The following is a 26,409-nucleotide window of genomic DNA, read 5'->3' as shown; positions in this document are numbered from 1 at the left end:
ATCACGTTGTTTCACACTGGCACAACCAAATTCATCAAAAAATTGTGAACTTGTGTTTAGAGGCTACAACAATTCCTACTCAGTGAAAAACCCCCCCTCATACCTCATACACTCCATTCTTGAGGCCCTGAAAGGCCTGAAATGATAGTGCAAGGTCCATGCAGTGTGTCAAAGGTGGTCTTGACATTGTGTCTCTGGAACAATCTCCAGGGAAATGTGGAACAGCAATAATATTAACAACAGTAATGACAACAGTTAGAACTGACTTGGAACGTACCACATGGCACGTACTGTCCTGACAATTTCTCATGTCTTAACACGGTCAGTGGTCTACACTGCCCCATGAAGTAGTTAAATTTAATTGAAGCTAGTGTTTCCATGTGGTTAAAAGAGGAATGAGGCACAGAGGAGCTACATAACCTGTTCAGTGTCGCCCAGCAGTAAGGGAGCCACAGGTCTAGACACACTGTGGAAAACTCTGGGTGTATTTATTTATTCAGTCAAGGGTAAGATCCAACGGCTACAGCAAAATATGTAGAATAACAGCTACCACATAACAAAAATTGATCTTACATCATAGAAATGCACACTAAATGGAAATCCGATTTCTTCAGAAATCTTTCAAATGGAGGCTTGACAAGACTGGAATCAGGATGTTTTGTAGACACGATGGTCTACAAACAAGAGCCTCCTCAGAACAGCAGACAGCATGTCAGTGAGTCTCCTAGACTGGAGGTCTTGGGTTTGGGCATCAGAGAAGGCAGGAAACCCCTGTCACATGCTCTCAATGAAGACAGAGCGTGGCAGTTGGCAAAATAAGACCATGCCTCTGCTCTGGTAGTGCCTAGAAAAGTTGTCCATGTCAATCAGAACTGAGGAATTCTTTTAAAAAGTGCAGATTCCATGATCTACACTCAGTGAATCTCATTCAGTGCGGCTACAACAGTGCCCTAGAATCTGTGAGATTTCACTATACTTGGGAAACTCTCGGGGACTTTATTAAACCCCTTTGGTAGTGAGACTGTCAGCAAAATAAGGAAAATAGAGATCAGAACAGATATTAGAAAAAATATATAGATAATCAACAAAACCCAAAGCTGGCTCTTTCAAAAGGTCAATATGAAATCATAAGTTTCCACCCACAAGAATAAAAAAAAAGATAACTTAAGACAAAACTTACCAATATCAGGAAAGAAATAGGTTACAGATTCCACATTTCCTAGTTCAATCATTTCATCAAGGTGAAATGGGCCAAATCCAAGCAATGTGATGAAACCACTTGTTTTCTCATTGTCCTCCAGCTTCCCCTTCCTGCCTCTCTCCTTTGCCTCAGTTCCTTTCTCCTTCTTAAGCCCTGCCCTCCATCAAGAGGAGCAATGTTTTGAGGCGTGATTCCCATGCCTCATAATCCCATGATTATAACTGATGTCCGCTGCTTGGCTGAGATTCAGCGTGGATGCTATCATCCCTGTAGCTGGTACACTGAAGCTCTCTGTCTCTCATGATGGACCAGAAGGTTTCACTTTAATTTCAAGTATAGGTAAGAGAAAAGGTGCAGGGCACATGTTGGAGCCTTGAGTCCTTCATCTAAGAAATGCAGAAGACCACAAACTGGGGGAGAAACAGAAATAGCAGCACCAGGCCCCTTTCAATGAGAGCTATGTGCCAAACACAGCACATCACAGGATTCCTTGACATTCAGGAGCACGCCAAGTAGATTTCCATGCCAGGACTGTTGCATTTATTGTTCCTTATGCCTGGAATGCTCTTCCCTTAGGTAACCCCACAGCCTGCTCCCTTACTTCCTCCAGATCTCTGCTTACTTGCCATCTTTCAGGGAGTCTTTCCCTCATTATCTTGAATAAAATAATAACATCATACCTACATACACCTTTCCCCCTGATCTAGCAATATCTTTCTTCATAGCTCCTGCCACCCTTGATTATTTACTGACCACCAAGTCTATGAAATGAGAGACTTGGTTGGTTTTGTCCTGTCCCAAACTCCTCCAATAGTGCTCAGGTCTACAGCAGGTGTTCAGAAAACATTTGCGGAAGGAGAGTCTGGAGCCAGGCCCTTTACACACATTGCTAACATGCACAGGTACCCTCCAAGATGGTCACTGGCCCCATTGTATTAATTATGATACAAACTGAGTTTCAGGAGACAAGTGATACACTCAACAACACAGTCAGCATGTCAGGTTCCAGGCTTCAGAATCATATCTGCCAGCTTCCAAATCCTCAGTTCCCAGACAGAGCCCCCACAGACGAGAACATAAGGGGTTTTATATCTAACACAAAGACTCCAAACAGCTCAGATAGATACCCAGAGACACCAAAAAGAGCTCACTGAATCTCTGCACAGAGAGCACACAACACGAGTCTCAGACCCTCAAACACAACTGAGACCATAACCATACACACTGTGACAGAGACCCTGCAAACAGACCAAAGTCTTCCAGACAGAAACAAATGAGAACTGCACAGATACTTCACATCATGGAGACTGACTCCCAAACCACTGGGACACTTACCGACCTAACACAAAACCCCCTAAACAGAAAGACAGAAGTTTTAATAACCCAAGAACATCATATAATCTTAAGATAAAGTTTCCAGACAAATGAAAAACTTGCAACCTGTGCATAGATCCACAAGCAGCTGATAGTTTACACCTTTACACTGACCCATCCTTAAAGCAGCACAGAGGCATCACAACTTCAGACCCAGAATCAAAAGCTCAGTGATCTCACATTCTGGGGTGCAGACGCCTACACAGAGATCTCTCACCCAGGGACTGAAAAGCCAGCAAGCTCCAAAGATGCACATCCCGGTATACAGGCACACATCCTAGAGGCTTTGTAGTATGGTTCACAAAATCCACTCAGATCAAATATCCCATCACTCACAACCCCGCCCAAAGGCTCATGGAGATCAAATGTACCCAAGCAGCACCTGTGTTGTCACACGTAGCTATACACGATCCCAAGCTGCCAGATACAGGTTATTCTCCAGGGAGAGACAGCAAACTCAGGGACCTCTCCCTGGACATGAATTGCATGCATTTGTGTGAATGACCCTGCTTTGCTACAGGATCCAGACTGAGCGAGAGCTGAACAAGACTGAAACGCCATCACCATGCACAGCCAGAGACTGCGCCAAACCTCGCCACTAACCAGGGCAGCTTTAGACCCCTTTCGGAAAAGCAATAAAACTCGGAGGAAAATTGTATACTCTGAAAAGCTGCGCACGCCAACGCAGGCGCACGCGTACACAGGCGCCTCCCGCCCTCAGTTCCAGTTCTGCGACCACAGTGCCGGCAACACGCGGTGGCCAATCACTCCCCAGAACGCTTCCCTGACGCCACAACCAAACCGATAGCCAGTCTCTGGCTCCGTAGTCGTCCCACCAACGAAGGGGTGGAATTGAAAACGAGACGAAGGAAGTTTCTGCTTAATACCTGTGTCCACTCCGATTCGAAAGCAGTGGGAAGATGAAGAGGACCAAATGGGGGTAGGCCCAGGGGCGCCATGAGTGCCGCCGACGCGGTGTAAGGGGACCCTCTCTCTGTTGTCACACGCCCTCTCCCAATGGTACCTTTCAGAGTGGGTGGTCTTACCGCATCTCCTCAGTGGTACATCACAGGACAGAACTGATTCATCTCCTGCGCCCCTTGCTGGTGGGATTGGGTAACAGCAGGTGTAGATGTCTGTGGACCATTCCAGGAGGATCCGAAAAGGGCAGAAGGGCAAGGTTAGGGTGAAAACCCCACAGATTGCAGCAATTTTGGATTCAGAAAAAAGTCTTCATAAACTGAAGATTACATCTCTATGGGGATCATTGTCGTCACAGAGAACATGGAAAGCATTTTATCTATGCTGGGCATTGAGACACATCCTTGCTGTTGCATGCATTAGTTCTTTTTTATTATTATTATTACCGTGTAGTATTCCTTTGTACAGGTACACTCTTTTGCTTTTCTTTCATTTGTATACCAGTTATGGAATAGTTGGGTTGTTTCTACCTGTGGCTACTATGAATACATGTGTGGAATATTTGAGTACAGGCCACTGTGTGAGCATGTTTTCATTTCTCTTAGATAAAATTGTCTAGGAGTAGAATTGCTGGGTCATATAAGGCTTCCCAGGTGGCGCTAGTGGTAAAGAACCCACCTGCCAATGCAGGAGACTCAGGTAGGATCCCTGGGTTTGAAAGATCCCCTGGAGTAGGAAATGGCAACCCGCTCCAGTATTCTCATCTGGAAAATTCCATAAACAGGGGTCCTGGCAGGTACAGTCCATGGGGCCCCAAAGAGTTGGATACACCTGAGCGACTGAACACACACACACACACACTCACATACATGGTAATTTACATATCTTAGGCTCTAAACTGTGTCCTCTGTAGACAACATACAGTTGGATCTTGTTTTTATTTATTTATTTTTTGGATGCTGAATTTTATTTATATATATATATATTTTTTTATTTTACTGATCTTGTTTTTATTTTTAAACTGGTCTCAATGTCTGCCTTGTGGTCATATTGTTTTATCTATTCACATTTAATGTTGATACAGACTTACATCTGCCAATATACTTTTCTGTCTCATGTCATTTTTTTGCATTAAATGGGTATTTTCTAGTGTACCATTTTAAATTCTTTACTGATTTTCCCACTATTTTTAAGTTATTTCCTTAGCTATAGGCTACCATAAACAACTTCAGTTCAGTTCAGTCGCTACGTGGTGTCTGACTATTTGTGAGCCGATGGCATGCAGCACGGCAGGGCTTCCTGTCCATCACCAACTCCCAGAAGTTGCTCAAACTCATGTCCATGAAGTCGGTGAAAAAGCTACCCCACTAGCTTTGTTCATAGTGATGCTTCCTAAGGCCCATTTGACTTCACCCTCCAGGATCTTTGCCTCCAGGTGAGTGATCACACCATCGTGGTTATCTGGATCATTAAGATCTTTTTTTTTTTTTTTTGTATAGTTCTTGTGTGTATTCTAAGCCACCTCTTCTTAATATCTTCTGCTTCTGTTAAGTCCATACCGTTTCTGTCCTTTATTGTGCCCATATATGCATGAAATGTTCCCTTGGTATCTCTAATTTTCTTGAAGATCTCTCTAGTCTTTCCCATTCTATTGTTTTCCTCTATTTATTTGCAGTGATCACTGAGGAAGGTTTCTTATCTCTCCTTGCTGTTCCTTCAAACTCTGCATTCAGATGGGTATATCTCTCCTTTTCTAAAGTAAGGTGTTTATTACTAATGACACTAATAAACATCTTACTGTATCACAATCAGCTTGAAATTTATACTAATCCTAATGAGATATAGAAACTTTACTCCTATATTGCTCTATTCCAATTTCCATTTTTCCTCATGTTGTCACCAGTAGTAGATCTATAAAGAGTACATCTCATTAATACACTCTTATCATTATTATATTGCTATAATGTTATGTCTATGAAAAGCTGATATAAGACAGAATATCAGGTATATATTTACAACTTCTGTTCTATTAACCTTCTTTGTCATGATTTCTGATATATTCGTATATGTTCATGTATGTTTGTGTGGATTTGACACCATCCTGGCTTGTTTCCTTACCTAATACAGCTTTGCTCCCAACTTTGTGCTGCTACTGCAAATATATTACATTCCATATGTTATTGGCCCAACAATAATTGGGCTTCTCTGGTGGCTCAAACAGTAAAGAATCTGCCTGCAATGCAGGAAACTCAGGTTCAATCCCTTGGTCAGGAAGATGCCCTGGAGAAGAGAATGGCTAACCACTGCAGTATTCTTGCCTGGAGAATCCCATGGACAGAGGAGCCTACAGAGGCGGGCTACAGTAATGTGGTTGCCAAGAGTCAGACACGACTGAGCAACTGCCACATTTACAACAATAATTTATGTGATATTGTTTTAGACAGTTGCTTTTTAAATACAGGAAGAAAGGAGGGAAATGTGAACTCATATTTTTCTTTACATAATTACCTTTACCTATGCTCTTTGTTTTTCCACATGGGTTCTAATTAACACCTGAATTCACTTATTGCAGCCTGAAGAACTTCCTTTAGTTTTTTTCTAGTAAGCCAGTTCCATCAACAAATTCCCTGAGGTGTGTTTTTTTTTTTTTTTTAACTTGGGAATGCCTTTATTTTGCTTTCATTTCTATTTTTTAAACCACTTTATTGTGTTATGTTTGACATGTAAACAGCTGTGTACACACCTGTGAATTCATCACCAGCTTCAATATACAAAACTCAACTGTATTTCTATACTAGTGGTGAATACTCCTAATAAGTAAGAAAATTCCAGTTAGAATAAAAAAAACAATATACTTAGGAGTTAATTTAACCAAGGAGGTGTAAGATTTGTACACTGAAAATGACAAAACACAGTTGAAAGAAATGAATGAAAATTGAAACAAATGGTCACTGACTATCAATGGGCACTAGAGTTTCCCCTAGAAATTTGCTGTCATTGTACACACATCTCTGAGCATGTGGGAATATTTTCCTAAGGCACTTTCACAGCAGGGAGACTGCTGGATCAAAGACTTCCTTGCCTAAACAGACATCTCTATAGAGTGCCTACTATGTGCATGTGCCTGACGCTGTTCTAAACGCCAAGGAGGCATCACAGAATAGGACTAACACATGTCCCTCTTTCATGAAGGCAAAGGCGGCTGAGAGTGAGGGCAGGATGGAATGTAAATTCTGATGGGAGCTGCCACAGACCCCTGCAAAGCTGTTTTACCAGTTCACACTGGCCTCAGTGGGGCAGGGGAGTGAATTGCCTTTACAGGCATCTTGGCACCATTTGTAGGGTGGGAAGTTTAGACAAGAGGCTGGACTCCTTATGTCCAATTCCCTAGAAGAGCTTCAAGTCCACAACTAGGAATGATCCATGTAGGAATTTCAACAGACGTGAACACCCTAGGTGTCCATACCCTTGGTTGTGACATCACAAAGTGTATTTGACAAAGCACGGGAGGTATCTGCCCCATCGGTGGCTCTGCACTCTGAGTGTGCCATCTTTGACCTGGAGATAAGTCTGTGAGCCAGGGATTGAGGGTGCTGAAACCTTCAGGGGTTTACTATGTCTTAGGCTGTGAACTTTGGGGTTTGTAGGATGCAGGGTACCATGGTCTGAGGTCTCTTTGTGGTAGCTGCATGGAACACTGTGAAAGAGCTGTATGCATTCACCATACCAATGCTCTGTGCAGTTGGTTTGATGGTGTCCTGTGGTGTCACCTGTGTGATTGCAACTTCTGTGTCCAGGGTGTGAGGTCTCTGAGCTGTGGGATTTCTCCATGGCAGCTTATGAAGTTGCTAAAATGCATGTCGGCCTGTATTCAACTTTCATCTCAGCTGATTTCGTGTGTCTTACCTCACTTATTGAGTCTCCAGGAGTTTCAGTTTGGTGGATTGTTTGGTGTTGGGTGTTCAGTGCAGTGAGAAACAGCAGTTCAGTGCTGTTTCCTTGGTCCGTATCTGGCCGAGTGTATCATTGAAATTTGGGTTTTGTGACCCATAGTGTGAAGTCCCTGGGGTATTTGTGAGTCTGGATCCAGGCTCTGATGCTGCACAGCTGGCGGGAGACCAGGGTCCCAGAGGGAGTTGCTCTGTCTTTGGTCCTGTGCTGCAGGGATTGAAACCCTGAGCCACTTGGGCATTTATGTCTCGATTGAGATACTTTGTCACTTGCCAGGGTTCAGACATGAGGTGTTTGTGACCTCCTGATGTCTCCATCTGACAGCTGTCTAGAAAGAAAGTGAGAGGTTAATTAATCTGAATTGACTGTGAACTTGTCCGCTGCTGCTTCCATCAACCAGGCTTACTTGTCTAGACCGTTGAGGTATGGGGTTGCCTTCCTTGAGGCCCTCCGTGGGGGCCAGTTTCTTGCTATTGTTTTGAAGGTCTCCCTCAGGCACAGTGGTGGAAATGCCATTGTGGAGGACAAGTGTTTTCTGTGACTCTGACAAAATGCAGCAGGGACACCCTGCTGTTTCCTAATATATCCTCTGTGTGACATAAAGCTGCCCCTCTCTCTATCTTAACTTATTCCCAAACCTGCAGAACATCATCACCTCCACACCAAAGCTGTCAGCTTGGAGCCCCACTGTACACCCAGCCCTGGGAAACCTTCCTTGTCATTGACGTGTCTGCTTTCCCCAAACCTGCCTCTGCTTCTGAGCCCTGCTCTCTGGTGAGGCCCCTTGGCTCAGCTGTCTGGTGGCCTGAAGTCTGGGGAAGCCTTCCAACTTGAGAAGGGCAGGGGAACTGGAGGTCACACCCCAAGGGGAAAACGACAAGGCCATTCTAACTTTTCCCAACATTTCCTGTCATTCCAAAATGTAAACGAATGCCTGTTAGCCTCTCCTTTGCAAAAGTAATTGAAGTCTTCCTGCAGTTGTGTGTCAGGCAGGAGTGCATTGAACACACTGGGAACAAGTCACCTGAATGTTGGGGGTGGGTGCATGGGTGATCAGTCCTGTCTGCCTCTCTGTGACACCGTGGTCTTCAGCCTGCTGGGCTCTTCTGTCCATGGGATTTTCCAGGCAAGAATACAGGAGTGGGTTACCATTGCCTCTCCCTGGGAATCTTCTCAATCCAGGGATCTAACCCGTGTCCTCCTGTCTCCTACATTGGCAGGCACTGTGCCACCTGAGAAGCGCTTTTGGGGCTGGGGGCAGGCAGGGAGTGTGTGGAAAACTTCCTCTTGTCTTTTGAAATAGAAGGTTGACACGTGAGAATAAGACAGGGGGGAAAACAACTACTACACCTGCTGAAAGTGAAAGTCGCTCAGTCGTGTCTGACTCTTTGTGACCCCATGGTCTATACAGTCCATGGAATTCTCCAGGCCCGAATACTGGAGTGGGTAGCCTTTCTCTTCTCCAGTGGATCTTCCCAACCTGGGGATCAAACCCCGGTCTCTGCATTGCAGGCAGATTCTTTATCAGGTAAACAATAATGGAAGCCCAAGAATACTGGAGTGGGTAGCCTATCCCTTCACCAGCAGATCTTCTTGACCCGGCATTGAACCAGGGTCTCCTGCATTGCAGGCGGATTTTTTACCAACTGAGCTATCAGGGACTGAAACATTTCACATTGTTGTTGTTCAGTAGCTCAGTCATGTCCAAATCTTTACAACCTCACGGACTGCACCATGCCAGGCTTCCCACTCCTTCACTATATCCCAGCGTTTGCTCAAACCCATGTCCATCGAGGCAGTGATTCCATCCAACCATTTCATCCTCTGTCACCCCCTTCTCCTCCTGCCCTCAATCTTCCCCAGCGTCAGGGACTTTTCCACTGAGTCAACCCTTTGCATCAGGTAGCCAAAGTATTGCTGCTTTAGCTTCAGCATCAGTCCTTCCAATGAATATTCAGGTCTGATTTCCTTTAGGATTGACTGGTTTGAAGTCCTTGCAGTCCAAGGGACTCTCAAGAGTCTTCTCCAACACCACAGTTCAAAAGCATCAATTGTTCAGTGCTCAGCTTTCTTTATAGTCCAAGTCTCACATCCATACATGACTACTGGAGAGATCATAACTTTGACTAGATGGACCTTTGGTGGCAAAGTAATGTCTCTGCTTTTTCATATGCTGTCTAGTTTGGTCATAGCTTTTCTTCCAAGAAACAAGCCTCTTTTAATGTCATGGCTGTAGTCACCATCTGCAGTGATTTTGGAGCCCAAGAGGATAAAGTCTCTCATTGTTTCCACTGTTTCCCATCTATTTGCCATGAAGTGACGGGACCAGATGTCATGATGTTAGTTTTCTGAATGTTGAGTTTTAAGCCAACATTTTCACTCTCCTCTTTCACTTTCATCAAGAGGCTCTTCAGTTCTTCTTTGCTTTCTGCCATAAGGGTGGCATCTGTTTGATCTAAGGTTGTTGACATTTCTCCTGGTAGTCTTGATTCCAGCTTGTGCTTCATCCAGCCCAGCCATTTCGCATGATATACTCTGCGTATAAGTTAAATTAGGAGGGTGACAATAAAGAACCTTGACGGACTCATTCCCCTCTTTGGAACCTGTCTACTGTTCCCCATCCAGTTGTAACTGTTACTTCTTGACCTGCATACAGATTTCTCAGGAGGCAGGTAAGGTGGTCTGGTAGTCCCATCTATTTAAGAATTTTCCACTATTTGTTGTGATCCACAGAGTCAAAGGATTTGGTGTAGTCAATAAAGCAGAAGTAGATATTTTTTCTGGAATTCTCTTGCCTTTTCAGTGATCCAAAGGATGTTGGCAATTTGATCTCTGGTTCCTCTGCCTTTTCTAAAACCAGCTTGGTAGTTCGAGCATTCTTTGGCATTGCCTTTCTTTGGGATTGGAATGAAAACTGACCTTTTCCAGTCCTGTGGCCACTGCTGAGTTTTCCAAATTTGCTGGCATATTGAGTGCAGCACTTTCACAGCATCATCTTTTAGTGTTTGAAATAGCTCAACTGGAATTTCATCACCTCCACTAGCTTTCTTTGTAGTGATGCTTCCTAAGGCCCACTCGACTCTGCATTCCAGGATGTCTGGCTCTAGGTGAGTGATCACACTGTCGTGGTTATCTGGGTCATGAAGATCTTTTTTGTATAGTTCTTCTGTGTATTCTAGCCACCTCTTCTTAATATCTTCTGCTTCTGTTAGCTCCATAACATTTCTGTCCTTTATTATGCCCAAATATACATGAAATGTTCCCTTACTATCACTAATTTTCTTGAAGAGACCTCTAGTTTTTCCCATTCTATTGTTTTCCTCTATTTCTTTGCACTGGTCACTGAGGAAGGCCTTCTTATCTCTTCTTGCTATTCTTTGGAACTCTGCATTGAAATGGTTATATCTTTCCTTTTCTCCTTTGCCTTTAGCTTCTCTTCTTTTCTCAGCTATTTGTAAGGCCTCCTCAGACAACCATTTTGCCTTTTTCCATTTCTTTTTCTTGGTGATGGTCTTGATCACTGCCTCCCATACAATGTCACGTACCTCTGTCCATAGTTCTTCAGGCACTCTATCTATCAGATCTAATCCCTTGAATCTATTTGTCACTTCCACTGTATATTCTTAAGGGATTTGATTTAGATCATATCTGAATGTTCTAATGGTTTTCCCTACTGTCTTAAATTTAAGTCTGAATTTTGCAATAAGGTGCTCATGATCTGAGCCACAGTCATCTCCTGGTCTTGTTTTTGCTAACTGTTTAGAGCTTCTCCATCTTTGGCTGGAAAGAATGTAATCAATCTGATTTCATTACTGACCATCTGGTGATGTCCATGTGTAGACTCTTCTCTTGTGTTGTTGGAAGAGGGTGCTTGCTATGACCAGTGCGTTCTCTTGGCAAAACTCTGTTAGCCTTTGCCCTGCTTCATTTTGTACCCCAAGGCCAAAGTTGCCTGCTACTCCAGGTATCTCTCGACTTCCTACTTTTGCATTCCAGTCCCCTATGGTGAAAAAGACATCTTTTGGGGGTGTTAGTTCTAGAAGGTCTCGTAGGTCTTCATAGAACCATTCAACTTCAGCATCCCTGGTTGGGGCAAAGACTTGGGTTACTGTGATATTGAATGGTTTGCCTTGGAAACAAACAGAGATCATTCTGTCGTTTTTGAGATTGCACCCAAGTACTACATTTCGGACTGTTTTGTTGACTATGAGGGCTACTCCATTTCTTCGAAGGGATTCTTGCCCACAGTAGAAGATACAATGGTCATCTGAATTAAATTCGCCCATTCCAGTCCATTTTAGTTCACTGATTCCTAAAATGTTGATGTTCACTCTTGCCATCTCCTGTTTGACCAATTTCAATTTGTCTTGATTCATGGACCTAACATTCCAGGTTCCTATGCAATATTGTTCTTTACAGCATCGGACTTTACTTCCATCAGCAGTCACACCCAGAACTGGGCGTTGTGTTTTCTTTGGCTCCATCTCTTCATTCTTTCTGATATTATTTCTCCACTCTTCTCTAGTAGCATATTGGGCACCTACAAACCTGGGACATTCATTTTTCAATGTCATATCTTTTTGCCTTTTCATACTGTTTATGGGGTTCTCAAGGCAAGAATACTGAAGTGGTGTGCCAGCACCTTCTCCAGTGGAGCATGTTTTGTCAGAACTCTCCACCATGACCTGTCCATCTTGGGTGGCCCTACACAGCCTGGCTCATAATTTCACCGAGTTAGACAAGGCTGTGGTCCATGTGATGAGTTTGATTAGAAGTGCTTAGGACACTGCAACTCAGAAGAATGATTACCTAAAACTCAGAGACGCACCCCCGGATGCCAGCTGACTCCTTGAGTGACCTCACTAAAGCAGCCACTGACTGGGGATGTGTCAGTGAGAAAGAGGTTTCACCTCGGTCCAGATTTGAGGCCTGGGTCGCCAAGACAGCAGCCTCCCTATCTGTGTCAAAGGCTGAGGTTGATCACCTTGGCCGTGGTGGACGTTTTGTCCTTCCATACGCAGGACTTGCATTGTTGCCAAATGGAAGTCTCTCCCCTGTAGTACCTTCCACCTCCTGTGGTGGTGCCTCCCATCTCTGCAGGCACAATGGAGTGTTCCAGGCTCACACCTCATCTTCCAGCACCCCCAGGAGGTGAGACCCCATGGGGAGCCATTTTTCACTCAGTCTTGTTGGTCCTGGCTGGGACCTGACTGTTTGCATTTCTGTTGCTGCTGCTGCTAAGTCATTTCAGTCATGTCTGACTCTGTGTGACCCCATGGATGGCAGCCCACCAGGCTCCCCTGTCCCTGGGATTCTCCAAGCAAGAACACTGGAGTGGGTTGCCATTGCCTTCTCCAATGCATGAAAGTGAAAAGTGAAAGTGAAGTTGCTCAGTTGTGTCTGACCCTCAGCGACCCCATGGACTGCAGCCTTCCAGGCTCCTCAGTCCATGGCAAGAGTACTGGAGTGGGGTGCCACTGCCTTCTCCATTTGCATTTCTAACCCTGCTCGATCTCTCTCCTACACAACTGGTGAACTCCATGATGAGCAAAGGTCTACGTTTAGACCTTTAAACTCTAACAAGTTTCCTCTTGTTAACTGTAACAGAGTGTCTGCTCCAAGAATGATGTGAGGAGGGAGTCAACAAGCTTTACTTCTCCTGCACCACTGATGGACAGCATTGTGGCAGCATCTATCAGGGTGAAAAATCGTTATAAATCCTTGTCTTGTCTCAGAGGGAACTTGTTCAGGTCGTGTTGTTAATATTTGAGGGAGGGGAAGCAAAAGCATTTTGAAGCCCAAAGTGGGGCCTCTTCTGTGTGAGTGTGTATGTGTGCGGTTTAAATACACAGAAACGTGTTTGAAAGGAACAGGGAGGCACCAATAACTAACCCCTGTGATAGGCCCTGGAAGCAGAGAATGTGGAGTGTGATGACCTGTGTAGTCCATGTACTGATACACTAATGAAATCTTTCTCCAGCCCCGTACTCATGTAATATTTGAGTAAACGAGGGGACTACGACAGGGCTGTCTGCTGTCACCCTGTTTGTTTAATCTATATGCTGAGTACATCATGAGAAATGCCGGGCTCGATGAGTTACAAGCTGGAATCCTGACAGGCAGGAGAAACACCAACAACCTCAGATATGCAGATGATACAACACTAATGGCAGAAAGCAAAGAGGAACTAAGGAGCCTCTTGATGAGGGTGAAGGAGGAGAGTGAAAGAGCCGGCTTAAAACTAAATATTAAAAAAACTAAGATCATGGCATCTGGCCCCATGACTTCATGGCAAATAGAAGGACAAAGGTGGAAGTTGTGACAGATGTCCCCATCTTGGGCTCTAAAATCACTGCAGAAGGTGACTGCAGCCATGAAATCAGAAGACATTTGCTTCCTGGCAGGAAAGCTCTGAGAAACTTAAGTGTGTTAAAAGCAGAGACATTACTCTGCCAACAAAGGTCCGTATAGTCAAGGCTATGGTCTTCCCAGTAATCATGTATGGTTGTGACAGCTGGACCGTAAAGAAGGCAGAGTGCTGAAGAATTGATGCCTTCAAACTCTGGTTTTGGAGAAGACTCCTGAGAGTCCCTTGGACAGCAAGGAGATCAAACCAGTCAATCTTAAGGGAAATCAACCCTGAATACTTGTTGGAAGGACTGATGCTAAAGCTGAAACTCCAGTATTTAGGTCATCTTATGTGAACAGCTGACTCACTGGAAAACTCTCTGATGCTCAGAATGATTGAGGGCAGAAGGAGAAGAGGGCATCAGAGGATGAGATGGCTGGATGTCATCACCGATGCAATGCACATGAACTTGGGCAAACTTTGGGAGATGGCGAGGGACAGAGAGGCCTGGCATGCTGCAGTCCATGGAGTCGCAAGGAGTTGGACACAACTGAGAAACTGAGTATATTGTAAAATTCCTGGAACACAGGTTAACAGAATGTGAAGATGCATGGAAGTAAGGAGGACCGCAGAGAGAGAAAGAGAAAGAGAGAGACAGCACAGGATCGAGCACTACAGATATTTGCACAGGGTTCTCTGGGAGTCCCCCCACACATTCTGATCAGCTTATGTGTGTGTGGGATGCACCTAAGGCCAAGAAAGGAACCACGGAAAAGGATTGGGTGGAGGAATCCCAGAGCTCAGAGAGAGATGGAGACAGTTCTTCTTACTTGCCAGAAGGAAGAAAACACTCAGAATATGCAGGTGTCTTGTACATTACTCAGCAACTTATTACCTCAGTAGTGGGGCTAATTAGCCCCAGATTAGTGACTGCTCTTGTCCAGTCTAACAATGATTGAAATCAAGCCTGAAAAGGATTAATCTCCTTCTAAGCATCTGAAATGCATCACAGGATCAATGCCAACATCACTGAAAGGAATTATCATTATTGCTATTACTCTTATCCTAAAATCCAGAACCCAACAAGGTAAAATTCTCCATGTCTAGCATATAGTAAAAAATTGTATTGGATTGAAAATAGCTATAGTCAGAAAATAACTGAAGGTCAGCTCAACAAATGGGAAGACTGACTCAAACATCAGCAGTGATTGTGATGTGACACCAGCAGTGGCAGAAAGAGAAACAAAAAGCTGCATTTCATACACAGGAACAAAATTAAGAAAGGCAGAAAAATTCTCATCAGAATTTATGCCATCCAGAATTATATAACTAGTGGAAAGACCTTTTTGAAAATGAAGATGAAGTGGAAATACTTAAACCGATGATTATTAAACTAAACATCTGGGAATATTCTTTGCTAACAGATCTGCCCTATAAAGTTTGTTAATAAAGTTCTTAAGGGAAAAGGAAGATAATATCAGAAGCAACTTTGTATCTATACAAAGAAGTGAATAATACTGGAAATGGTGAAAACCTTTTTATAAATACACATTTTAAAAATATTTAATGTCTTGAAATGATAATCGTCTAAAGCAAAATATTAATAGCGCAATGTGGTGTTTGTTACACATGTAAAAATAAAATGTGGAAAACAATAGCACAAAGGATAGCAGGAAGGAAAGGGAAATACACCATGTACCAGACCACCTGACCTGCCTCTTGAGAAACGTGCATGCAGGTCAGGAAGCAACAGTTAGAATTGGACATGGAACAACAGACTGGTTCCAAATAGGAAAAGGAGTTCGTCAAGGCTGTATATTGTCACCCTGCTTATTTAACTTATATGCAGAGTACGTCATGAGAAATGCTGCGCTGGAAGAAGCACAATCTGGAACCAAGATTGCCAGGAGAAATATCAATAACCTCAGATATGCAGATGACACCACCATTATGGTAAAAAGTGAAGAGGAACTAAAAAGCCTCTTGATGAAAGTGAGAGAGGGGAGAGAAAAAGTTGGCTTAAAGCTCAACATTCAGAAAACGAAGATCATGGCATCTGGTCCCATCATTTCATGGGAAATAGATGGGGAAACAATGGAAACAGTGTCAGGCTTTATTTTTGGGGGCTCCAAAATCACTGCAGATGGTGATTTCAGCCATGAAATTTAAAGACGCTTACTCCTTGGAAGGAAAGTTATGACCAACCTAGATAACATATTCAAAAGCAGAGATATTCCTTTGCCAACAAAGGTCTGTCTAGTCAAGGCTATGGTTTTTTCTGTGGTCATGTATGGATGTAAGAGTTGGACTGTGAAGAAAGCTGAGCGCCGAAGAATTGATGCTTTGGAAGTGTGGTGTTGGAGAAGACTCTTGAGAGTCCCTTGGATTGCAAGGAGATCCCACCAGTCCATCCTAAAGGAGACCAGTCCTGGGTGTTCATTGGAAGGACTGATGCTGAGGCTGAAACTCCAATCCTTTGGCCACCTTATGCTAAGAGTTGACTCATTGGAACAGACTTTGGTGCTGGGAGGGATTGGGGGCAGGAGGAGAAGGGGACGACAGAGGATGAGATGGCTAGATGGCATCACTGACTCGATGCACATAAGTTTGGGTGAACTCTCGGAGTTGATGATGGACAGGGAGACCTGGTGTGCTGCGATTCGTGGTGTCGAAAAGAGTCAGACACGACTGAGTGGCTGAACTGAAGTTAACTGAAGGCTCTTATGTAAGAAATGGGTATAACATTAATTGAAGGCATATTGTAAGAAGTATAAAATGCATATTGTAAACTCTAGAGTCACCCTAGAAAGAATTTTTTGGCTATACATGCAGCTCATGGGATCTTAGTTCCCTGGCTAGGGACTGGACCTGGGGCCGTGGCAATGAAAGCACCGAATCCTAATCATTGGACCACCAGGGAATACCCTAGATATATTTTTAATAAGATGTATATCTAGAAAGCTAATAGTGGCAATATAATGGACTAATAAAGAAATAACCAATCTAAATGAGGAGAAGAAATGGGAAACTTGTCAATAAAAAATATACGTGATATAAAGAAAAACATATCCAGATAGTAGATTTAAAACTGAACGATTTAGCCACTAATTGTAAGTTGCCTACACACGTCAATTATAAGACCTACTTTGGGGGACTCCCCTGGGTGTCCAGTGGTTCAGGATCTGCTTTCCAATGCAGGGGACACAGATTTGATCCTTGGTCTGGCAACTAAGCCCTTGTGCCGCAGCAAGAGAAGCCCACACACTGCAACTAGAGAGAAGCCTGAGTGCAGCAGCAAAAACCCATGAAGCCAGATAAAAAATAAAGACCTTCCTTGTCAGATCACATTTATGTATGGTAAAAAAATAATCTCACCTTAAATAAGCTAATAATTTAAAATTAAATGTGTGGAAATACTTATACCTCCAAATCCCAAATCAAACGAAAGCTGGAGAGGCTGAATTAACATCATAAAAGTATACTTCAGAATGAAGATTTTTTGCAGAAGATAAAGGGCAGTACATAATGATAGAGAATTCAATTCACTGAGGAGACATAATAGTCAGGAATGTGTATGCAATTTCAGAATACAGGAGCCAAAATCTGATAGAATGGAAAGGAGAAACAGACAATCCACAGTTGTAGTTGAAGACTTTCACTTTTCACGCTCAGCCATTAATACAGTAAGTGAGCAACACAATGAAAAAATATATAGAAGACTTGAACAATACTATTAACCGACTTGACCTAATTGATATTTATAGAACGTGCCCAGTCCCAGTTGTGTCCGACTGTTTGAGACCCCATGGACCGTAGTGTCCATGGAATTTTTCAGGGAAGAATACTGGAGCGGGTTGCCATTTCTTACTCCAGGGGACTTTCCAGACCCAGAGATTGAACCCGCGTCTCTTGCCTCTCTTGCGTTGGCAGGCAGATTCTTTACCACTGCGCCACCTGGGAAGCCCATTTATTGAGCAACAGCAACTAAATACATATTCTTCTGAAGTGAATATGGAAGTTCAACCAAATATGCCAGTTAAAAACCTTACTAAGTTCAAAAGGACTGAAATCACACAAAATATATTTCCTGACCAAAAAATAATTAGAATAAAGATTAACTATGGAAAGTGACCTGGAAAATCACAAACTGCTTGTAAATTGAACAAAACTTCAAATTAATTCAAGGATCAAAGGAGAAATAGAAAATACAATATATCAAAATTTTGAGGTGATGCCAAAGCTTCACAGAGGGATATTTATAGCATTAAATGTTTGTATTAAAAAAGGGAAAAGGCCAATTATCATTTGAAGATTGATAATCCTCTTTAAGAAACTAGAATACAGCAAAATTTAACCTAAATCCAGCAAAAAAAAAAAAAAAGAATAACAAACATCTTGGCAGAAATCAATTAAATAGAAACCAGAAAATCAGTAGTACCAAAAAATTCAGTTGAAACCAGTGGCTGATACTGTGAATAGATTAATATGATAATAAACCTATAGCCTGATTGATTACAAAAGAGAGAGACAAAGAAGGAAGAGTGACACTAATTACCAATTTCAGTAATACCATAGGAGACAGCAGTACAGAGCTCTCAGATATTAAATGCACAATGAAGGAAGATTTTAAAAATGTTATTCAAAATTTTTTGCATGGTTGGTCGTATTGGACTCTTTGTGACCCTGTGGACTCTAGCCCACCAGGCTCCTCTCTCCATGGGATTTTCCAGGCAAAAATACTGGAATGGGTTGCCATTTCCTCTTCCAGGAGATCTCCTGATCCAGGAATCGAACCTGCATCTCTTATGTCTCCTGAATTTGTAGGTGGTTCTTTACCACTGAGCCATCTGGGAAGACCCAAAATTTGTTGAATGTAAATCTAAAAGTGTGTTCTCACTACACACACACACACACACACACACACACACACTTAAACAAAAAAACAAACAAAGAAAGGGACACAAAGACATTTTAGGATGGGTTGGGTATGTCTATTATCTTGATTCTGGTGATGATATTATCATTGTGTGCATATGCCCAAACTCATCAAATTGTACACAGTAAATATATACCATTTGTTGTATATCAATTATGCTTCAATAACTATTTAAGAAAGGAGAGCAGAAAAATGTTATCTAAAAAATTGATACTTAGATAAAATGAGAACATTTCTTGAAAAATACTGACTAACCAAGGTCACTCAAAAATAAATAAGGATGAATAACTTTATTAAGGAAGTTAATGTGCACGCATTGCTTCCGTCATGTCTGACTCTTTGCGTTTCTATGGACTATAGGCCTCCAGGCTTCTCTGTCCATGGGATTCTTCAGGCAAGAATAGTGGAGTGGGTTGCCAGGCCCTCCTTCAGGAGATCTACCTGTCCCAGGGATTGAGCCCGAGTATCTTACCTCTCTTGCATTGGCAGGCAGGTTCTTTACCGCTAGTACAACCTGGGAAGCCCCAAAGAAGATAATTCTTCTGCTTCATTTTATGAGGCCATTGTTACCCTGATACCAAACCAAACCAAAAAAGACAACACAAGAAAAGAAAACCACAGACCAATATTTTTATGAATATAGACACAAAGATTCTTAGTAAAATACTGCTGCTGCTGCTAAGTCGCTTCAGTCGTGTCTGACACTGCGCGACCCCATAGACGGCAGCCCACTAGGCTCCTCTGTCCCTGGGATTCTCCAGGCAAGAATACTGGAGTGGGTTGCCATTTCCTTCTCCAATGCATGAAAGTGAAAAGTGAAAGTGAAGTCGCTCAGTCGTGTCCGACTCCTAGCAACCTCATGGACTGTAGCCTACCAGGTTCATCCGTCCATGGGATTTTCCAGGCAAGAGTACTGGAGTGGGGTGCCATTGCCTTCTCCAAGTAAAATACTAGCAAACCAAATTATATAGCATGCGGAAGTAGGATTCTTCCCAGGAATGCAACTTTGATTTAATATTAAGACTGAAATAAGTTAATCAGTCATCATCATCAGTTCAGTCTCTCAGTTGTGTCCAACTCTTTTCGATCCCATGAACCACAGGACTCCAGGCCTCCCTGTCCATCACCTAGTCCTGGAGTCCAAACAAACCCAAGGCCGTTGTGTCGATGATGCCATCCAACCATCTCATCCTCTGTTGTCCCCCTCTCCTCCTGCCCTCAATCTTTCCCAGCATCAGGGTCTTTTCCAACGTGTCAACTCTCTGCATCAGGTGACCAAAGTATTGGAGTTTCAGCTTCAGCATCAGTCCCTCCAATGAAAACCCAGGAATGATCTCCTTTAGAATGGACTGGTTGGATCTCCTTGCAGTCCCAGGGACTCTCAAGAGTCTTCTCCAACACCACAGTTCAAAAGCATCAATTCTTTGACACTCAGCTTTCTTTATACTCCAGCTCTCACAACCATACATTAATATACCACATCAACAGAATAAAGGACAAAAACCACATTATCATCTCAGTACCTACATAAATAGCATTGGACAAAATTCAGCGTCCCTTCAAGATAAACAGACTCAAACTAGAAGTAAAAGGCAACAGTTTCAACCTGATGTAAAACATCTCTGAAAAACTCACAGCTATCATCGTACTTAATGATAAAAGGCAGAAGTACTGACTTCCCCTGAAAATCAGGAACAATACAAGGATATCATCTCTTACCACTTCTATTCCACATTGTTCTGGAGCTTCTGGACAGGGTAATTAAGCAAGGGAAAGAAATAAAATGAAGTTACATTGGAAAAGATGTAAAACTTTTCAATTTGCAGATGACATAATCTTCTGTATAGAAAATCCTTAAGAATCACCCTCTCCCCACAGAAACTATTAGACCCAATACAGGGGCTCAACAGGTTTACAGAATACAAGGTCATATACAAAGAGCAGATATATTTCTATACACAGTCAAGACTTGTACAATAAAAACTACAAAACATTGCTGGGTGAAATTAAAGACAGTCTAGATAAGTGGAAAGGCATCTCACATTTATGGATTGGAAGACTTACTATTGTGTTAAGATGGCAGTACTCCCCTACTAGAACCCCATCAAAATTCAAACTGTTCTTTCCCCCCAGAAATCAACAAACTGATCCTAGAATTGTAAGAATTGAAAGGGTCCTGGGATAGCCAAAACAGTGTGAAGAAAGAACAAGTACTTACACTTCCCAACTACAAAACCCACTTCAAAGCCAAAATAATCAAGACATTATATGGTGTTATAGCCACACCTTCCACGAAACAAACTCACTCAGAAGGACAATACAGATAGTGGAGTGCAGTTTATTACACCGGCGCACCCAAGGCAGAGTCTCCTCTTGGCGGAGGACCCAGACCAGTTTTTGTGAAAACCTTGTATACCCTAAGTGTATGTGCCCAAATCCACTTCCCCAAATTCCCTGAAATTAGTCTGAACAAAGGAAAAGAAAGATATAATCAAACTTAACCCGTGATTCATATGCCTTAAGCCTAGGTAGTTAAAAGTGAACAATTATCAATAGGGCTGTGGTCATACCCCAATAAGCATAATAGAATTTATGATTCTCTTCAGTTACACAGATAATTAGGGTATTCTTTTAGGTGATGGAGAGTCTAGGTATGAGCCCTGGGGCTCTTCCACCCAGGGGCTCTGGTTTTCCAGTTGGTATGTCGTTTCCATAGATACTGGGCATATAGCTCAAAGTCCACAGTCCAGCGCAAGATGGAGTCCTGCTTTCAAGATGGAGCTGGTTCTGTCTGTTTCCTCCTTCAATGGTAGTGACATAAGGATTGTATATAGACAGATACCAGAATAGAATGGAGATGCAAGAAACAAAACCATATCTCTGTGGTCAATAGATTATTGTGAGTGGTGCAGAGGCCATTCAATGGCAAAGAATAATGTTTCAACAAATGGTCTTGGGATAACTGGATGTTCACAACCAAAAGAATCATTTTAGGCTTATACCTCACACTGTATATAACAATTAACTAAAAATTGATCAAAAACCTAAATATAAGAGTTAAAACTATAAAGCACTCAGAGGAAAACATAGATGTAAATGTTAATGTTGGATTAGGCAACGATTTCCTAGATATGCTACAAAAGTACAAGCACCAAAAGAAACAAAAGTAGACAATTTGGAATCATCAAAATGAAAACTTTTATCCTTCAAAGGACACTATCAAGAAAGTAAAACATCCTGGGCACCTACTGGATGCTGGCAAGGAGCCTTGAATCCCAGGCGGACCAGAAGAACACCCAAACAACCCTGTATGGTGTGGGGAAGGGGGAAACGGGGAAGGAGATGTGCAGGCTAGGTGGGATCAGTGCTCCTGAGGTGCAGCTAGGGGAGGACAAGTTCCCACACCTGGAGAGGCACTCTTACCTCGAGGGGATCTGTGGGGATGGGGAAGGACCTTTGGGGTTATGGAGGAATGCACCTGGTGTTTCTGCCCCCACTCCCCCCATTCAACCTCCAGGAACCTGCTGAGGCCTGAGGCTTACTCCTCTGTACTCTGAAACTGGAGGCACTCTGGGGCCCCCTCCAGGCCACACTCAGCATAGGCCACACCCCTGCCTAAGCCCACCCTGCCTGAGCTCCACCACACCTAAGCCCTGCCCTTACAGCAAAGGTTTTTTCTACCTTTTTTAAAAATTTCCCTATTTTGCTAGTGTAGCTGTGTCTTACCTTCCAGTGATTGTTTCATTTATATGTTTAATTTTTCTAATTTACCTGTTAGTTTTCTTATTTATTTTATTTTTTATTATTTGTCATTGTCTTCCACATTTCTTTTCTTTTCCTTTATTTTTTGGTGTGCTATACAGCTTGAAGGATCTTGATTCATGGGCTTGAGCTCCTGTGGTGGGAGGACCAAGTCCAAACTGCTGGATTAACAGAGACACTCAGACCTCACGGAATACTATTTGGAGTGAGGTCTCCTGGAGGGCCACATCTAAACACCTGGTCCTGGCTCTACTTAACTGCCTGCAAACTCCAGTGCTAAAATTCTCAGGCCAATCAATCAGTGAGAGAAGAACACAGTTCCGCCTAACAAAAAAAATAACTGATATGACAAAAAATATGTTACAGACAAAAGAGCAAGGTAAAAAAAAAACTAAAAGACCACATAAATGAAGAGGAAATAGGGAAACTACCTGGAAAAAAATTTAGTAAGGATATTAAAGATGATCCAAAATCTTGAAAATGCAATGGAGGTATGGATTTAAAAAAATACAAGAAATGTTTGACAAAGATTTAGAAGAAATAAGGCACAAACAAACAAAGTTGAAAACACAATAACTGAAATGAAAAATACACTAGAAGAAATCAATATGAGACTCAATGAAGCAGGAGAACAAATAAGTGAGTTGTAAGACAGAATGGTGGAAATAACTGCTGAAGAGCAGAATAAAGAAAAAAGAATGAAAAATCATAATATCTATTTCTGTCATGACTGTCTTTCTGAGACACATTCTCCACTAAGGGTAACCTGGGACTACCTATCACCACAGGTTGTGGATGCATAAGAAAGATTGCACTGGAAGGAAAAAAATATAGTCTTCATGCCCCTTTCTCATCCTCCAGAGACCCTGCAGTTCCAGGACTCCACCTCAATGGCGGGAAAACAGCAACCTGCACTGCTGCTGCTAAGTCACTTCAGTCGTGTCCGACTCTGTGCGACCCCATAGACGGCAGCCCACCAGGCTCCCCCGTCCCTGGGATTCTCCAGGCAAGAACACTGGAGTGGGTTGCCATTTCCTTCTCCAATGCATGAGAGTGAAAAATGAAAGTGAAGTTGCTCAGTCGTGTCTGACTCTTAGCGACCCCATGGACTGTGTAGCCCACCAGGCTCCTCCATCCATGGGATTTTCCAGGCAAGAGTACTAGAGTGGGGTGCCATTGCCTTCTCCGGCAACCTGCACTGCACACGCCCAACTCAGTGAGCATGCGCAGTGTGTGCGTGCGCATCCGTTGCTGCGCATGCGCCTTGGTGCGCATACGCCTTCCTGAGCGATCTGTGAGGAGCGTTGGGCGTGAGACGGGTCTGTTTATTCAGTCCCGGTTCTTTCTCACTACTTGAGACACACCAGGTAGGTTCACAGGTCTGTCCTGTCTGGAATTTAAGTGTGTGTGCGTGTGAGGGGGAGCCAGCAAGTTTCGCACGGGCTGGGCAGTGTGATCTAGGGCTTTTGAGGAGGAAGGCCCTCAAGGTAGTCATCTTTCTCCTCACAAGTGTTGCGACGCCATACTTCTTGCCTTGGTGGGCGGAGAGGAAGGGCAGTGGGCAGAGTAGGGCAGGCGGTAGGATGATGGTGGGGGGAGACTTGGGGGTGCTATTTGAGATATCTGGTTCATTGGGGCCCTGGAACTGACGACAGAGCACAGAATCTGGGGCCGGCAGTGGGACCTGGGCAGGGGGCGGGGTGGGCGATTAAGGAAAGGCCTAGAAACCGGACCGCAGTGGGGTTGTGACTGTATCGCGGGTTTTGTGGTAAGGTGCCAACAGAGAAGTGGACCGGTTGCTCTGTATGCAGCCTCACCTCAGCCCCAGACACTGAGAAAATCGCCATAGTCAGGCTGTAAAGACTGAGCCTTTCTTCGTGTTCCAACTGAATTCCAAGGGAGTTGGGGAAAATAGGTCTGGTGAATAGGAGTGTGACATGAGCAGTAGTCCTGAGCTTTTGAATTCCTAGCAGTATTTCACTAAAGATCTTCATGATGGAGAATTCTGTTGTGAAATCAAACATGCTGACAAAAATTCAGCCTTCTTATATACCTTAAGGTGATTTCGCTACCAGCTTTGTAAAGACACAAATGGCTTTGCAAAAGACTGTATTTGGTGTAATTGAAATGCATGTACACTCATGCTTAACCAGAGTTTTCTTTTGAAAGTATTTTCACATTAAAAAAAAAACAAGTCAACATAAGGTCATAAAAGTGATCAAATATAGCTGTACTCTTAAATACAATTTCGAAATCACAATATTCTGCTTTCAGGGAGAAATATGAGTGGGCAAGTGGCATCAACATTGGGACCTACAAAGCCAGATTGCTCCCAGGTGGATGAACCTGTGGTTGTGAGTAACCTTACCATTTGGTGTTTTCTATTAGCACAAGTTTTATTTTTGAGAAAATGATGTTAAGTAGTACACATGCGGTGATAAAGGTCTTCCATGCTGATAAAGGGTGACACTTTGTCTTAGGAAGAAACATTGATCCAGATATATTATACTCCTGGATGTTGCCTGGATGATTATACTGTTAAATTCCCTGGAAATGTGCCCAGTGACTCCCTCCTCCTGCTAATTAACAACAGGCTGCATACTTCCATCCCAACATAGATTTAAATAACTTCCAAAGTCTTTCTGGGTAACTCTTATGGGAGCTAACTCTTCTCTGTGGGAAGAGTAACTTTATTAAAAGTAAGTACATAGAATTGTGTTGAGAAAACGTTGTTAGGTTTACTTATGCTCAGATATATGTATGTATTATGTATATTTATGCTATTAGATGTGTTAACAACAAAAGTTTTTATTTGCATGCACACTCTACTAGGACCAGCAGCCCAGTGTTGAGCAACCTCACCAAGAGGAACCACCAGCTGAGATTCAGGATATCACACCTAGAAATGAGGAAGGAGAGGATCCAGTGAATCGTGATGAAGAAGAGGAGAAGGATCCCTTTGAAGGTAAAGTGTATCTGTGTGTCATGCCTTAAGACATAACCAGTAAGAAGAGGAAAGGAAACATTAGAAAAGGACTTCAGACAGTTCCTAAAAAACTGAGGAGAGTATAGTTTGCAGGTTAGTGTGGTCGCTCAAATTTTCCCTTGTTTTCAAGACAAAGAGAAAGGGGCAACTAAGGTGTCTGAGGACAACCCTGGAAAAGGAAAATGGTAATAACATTCGGAAAATTCTGCTTTCCTTTTTCTCCAGCAAAACATTCCCGGAAGAATGCTCCTGAGGTTCTTATTCATCACATTTTTAGCATACTAACCTAAGGCTTTTAATTCATAACACCGAGGGAATGAAGATCATCATTCCCTTGTTTGTATTGTATGCTTTACAGCTGAATTGATGCATTTTTTTAAAGATTCTGGCCTGGAAGCTGATCTCCAGCTATTTGCTGAGGCAAAGACTGGGGATGAAGGTGGAGATGGTCCTGATGTCAGGGAGGAGTTTGCATCAAATACAGAGCCTGTTGAAATGCCAGAAGCAGGTATGTCATCCATTCAGAAAGTAATTTATGTGGTTTCTGTTTTTCAGAATATTATATCTTTACTAATATAGAGGGAACATTACTATTATTTTAATAACAGAGTTCACATATTCTTTGAAAAATAGTTCAGACCCCAGATGCCCTGAGTGCCTGACTTATAGACTTTCAAATAACGAAGCAGACAGGATCAAAGCCATATCGAATTGAAAACAGGAAACAGTTTTCTTCTCTTGAGTATAAGTACTTTAAGCAACAGCTAATAATTTTCAGGCTCTTTTATAATTTGTGCTTGTAGCTAATATGGAATGCATTTGTAATAAATATCAGTTTATATAAATATGCTTAGGCATCCAAGTAGGTTCTAGTACCAGCTTTAGCATATGGTGTGTGATTCTTGAAATCCCTAACTTATCTCTCTCTT

The 26,409-nt window shown here is 42.8% G+C and overlaps 1 protein-coding gene across 3 annotated transcripts in view; it reads left to right on the top strand.

The window, feature by feature from the left end:
• LOC112445796 (fibrous sheath CABYR-binding protein) overlaps positions 1 to 26,075 on the top strand; it is a 64,834-nt gene extending 38,759 nt beyond the window's left edge. For all 3 annotated transcript variants that reach the window (XM_024989276.2, XM_024989271.2, XM_024989270.2), the window contains 3 exons: positions 24,769 to 24,848; positions 25,327 to 25,459; positions 25,863 to 26,075. In XM_024989276.2, the coding sequence (XP_024845044.1) occupies positions 24,769 to 24,848; positions 25,327 to 25,459; positions 25,863 to 26,059 (410 nt within the window). In that variant the 3' untranslated portion in view covers positions 26,060 to 26,075. The remainder of the gene's footprint in view (positions 1 to 24,768; positions 24,849 to 25,326; positions 25,460 to 25,862) is intronic.
• The last annotated feature ends 334 nt before the right edge of the window (positions 26,076 to 26,409 follow it).

This window comes from Bos taurus, unplaced genomic scaffold, assembly GCF_002263795.3.
Source record: "Bos taurus isolate L1 Dominette 01449 registration number 42190680 breed Hereford unplaced genomic scaffold, ARS-UCD2.0 ScbfJmS_511, whole genome shotgun sequence".
In the NCBI taxonomy this organism is placed as follows: Eukaryota; Metazoa; Chordata; class Mammalia; order Artiodactyla; family Bovidae; genus Bos; species Bos taurus.
This window is presented reverse-complemented; position numbering and strand designations above follow the sequence as displayed.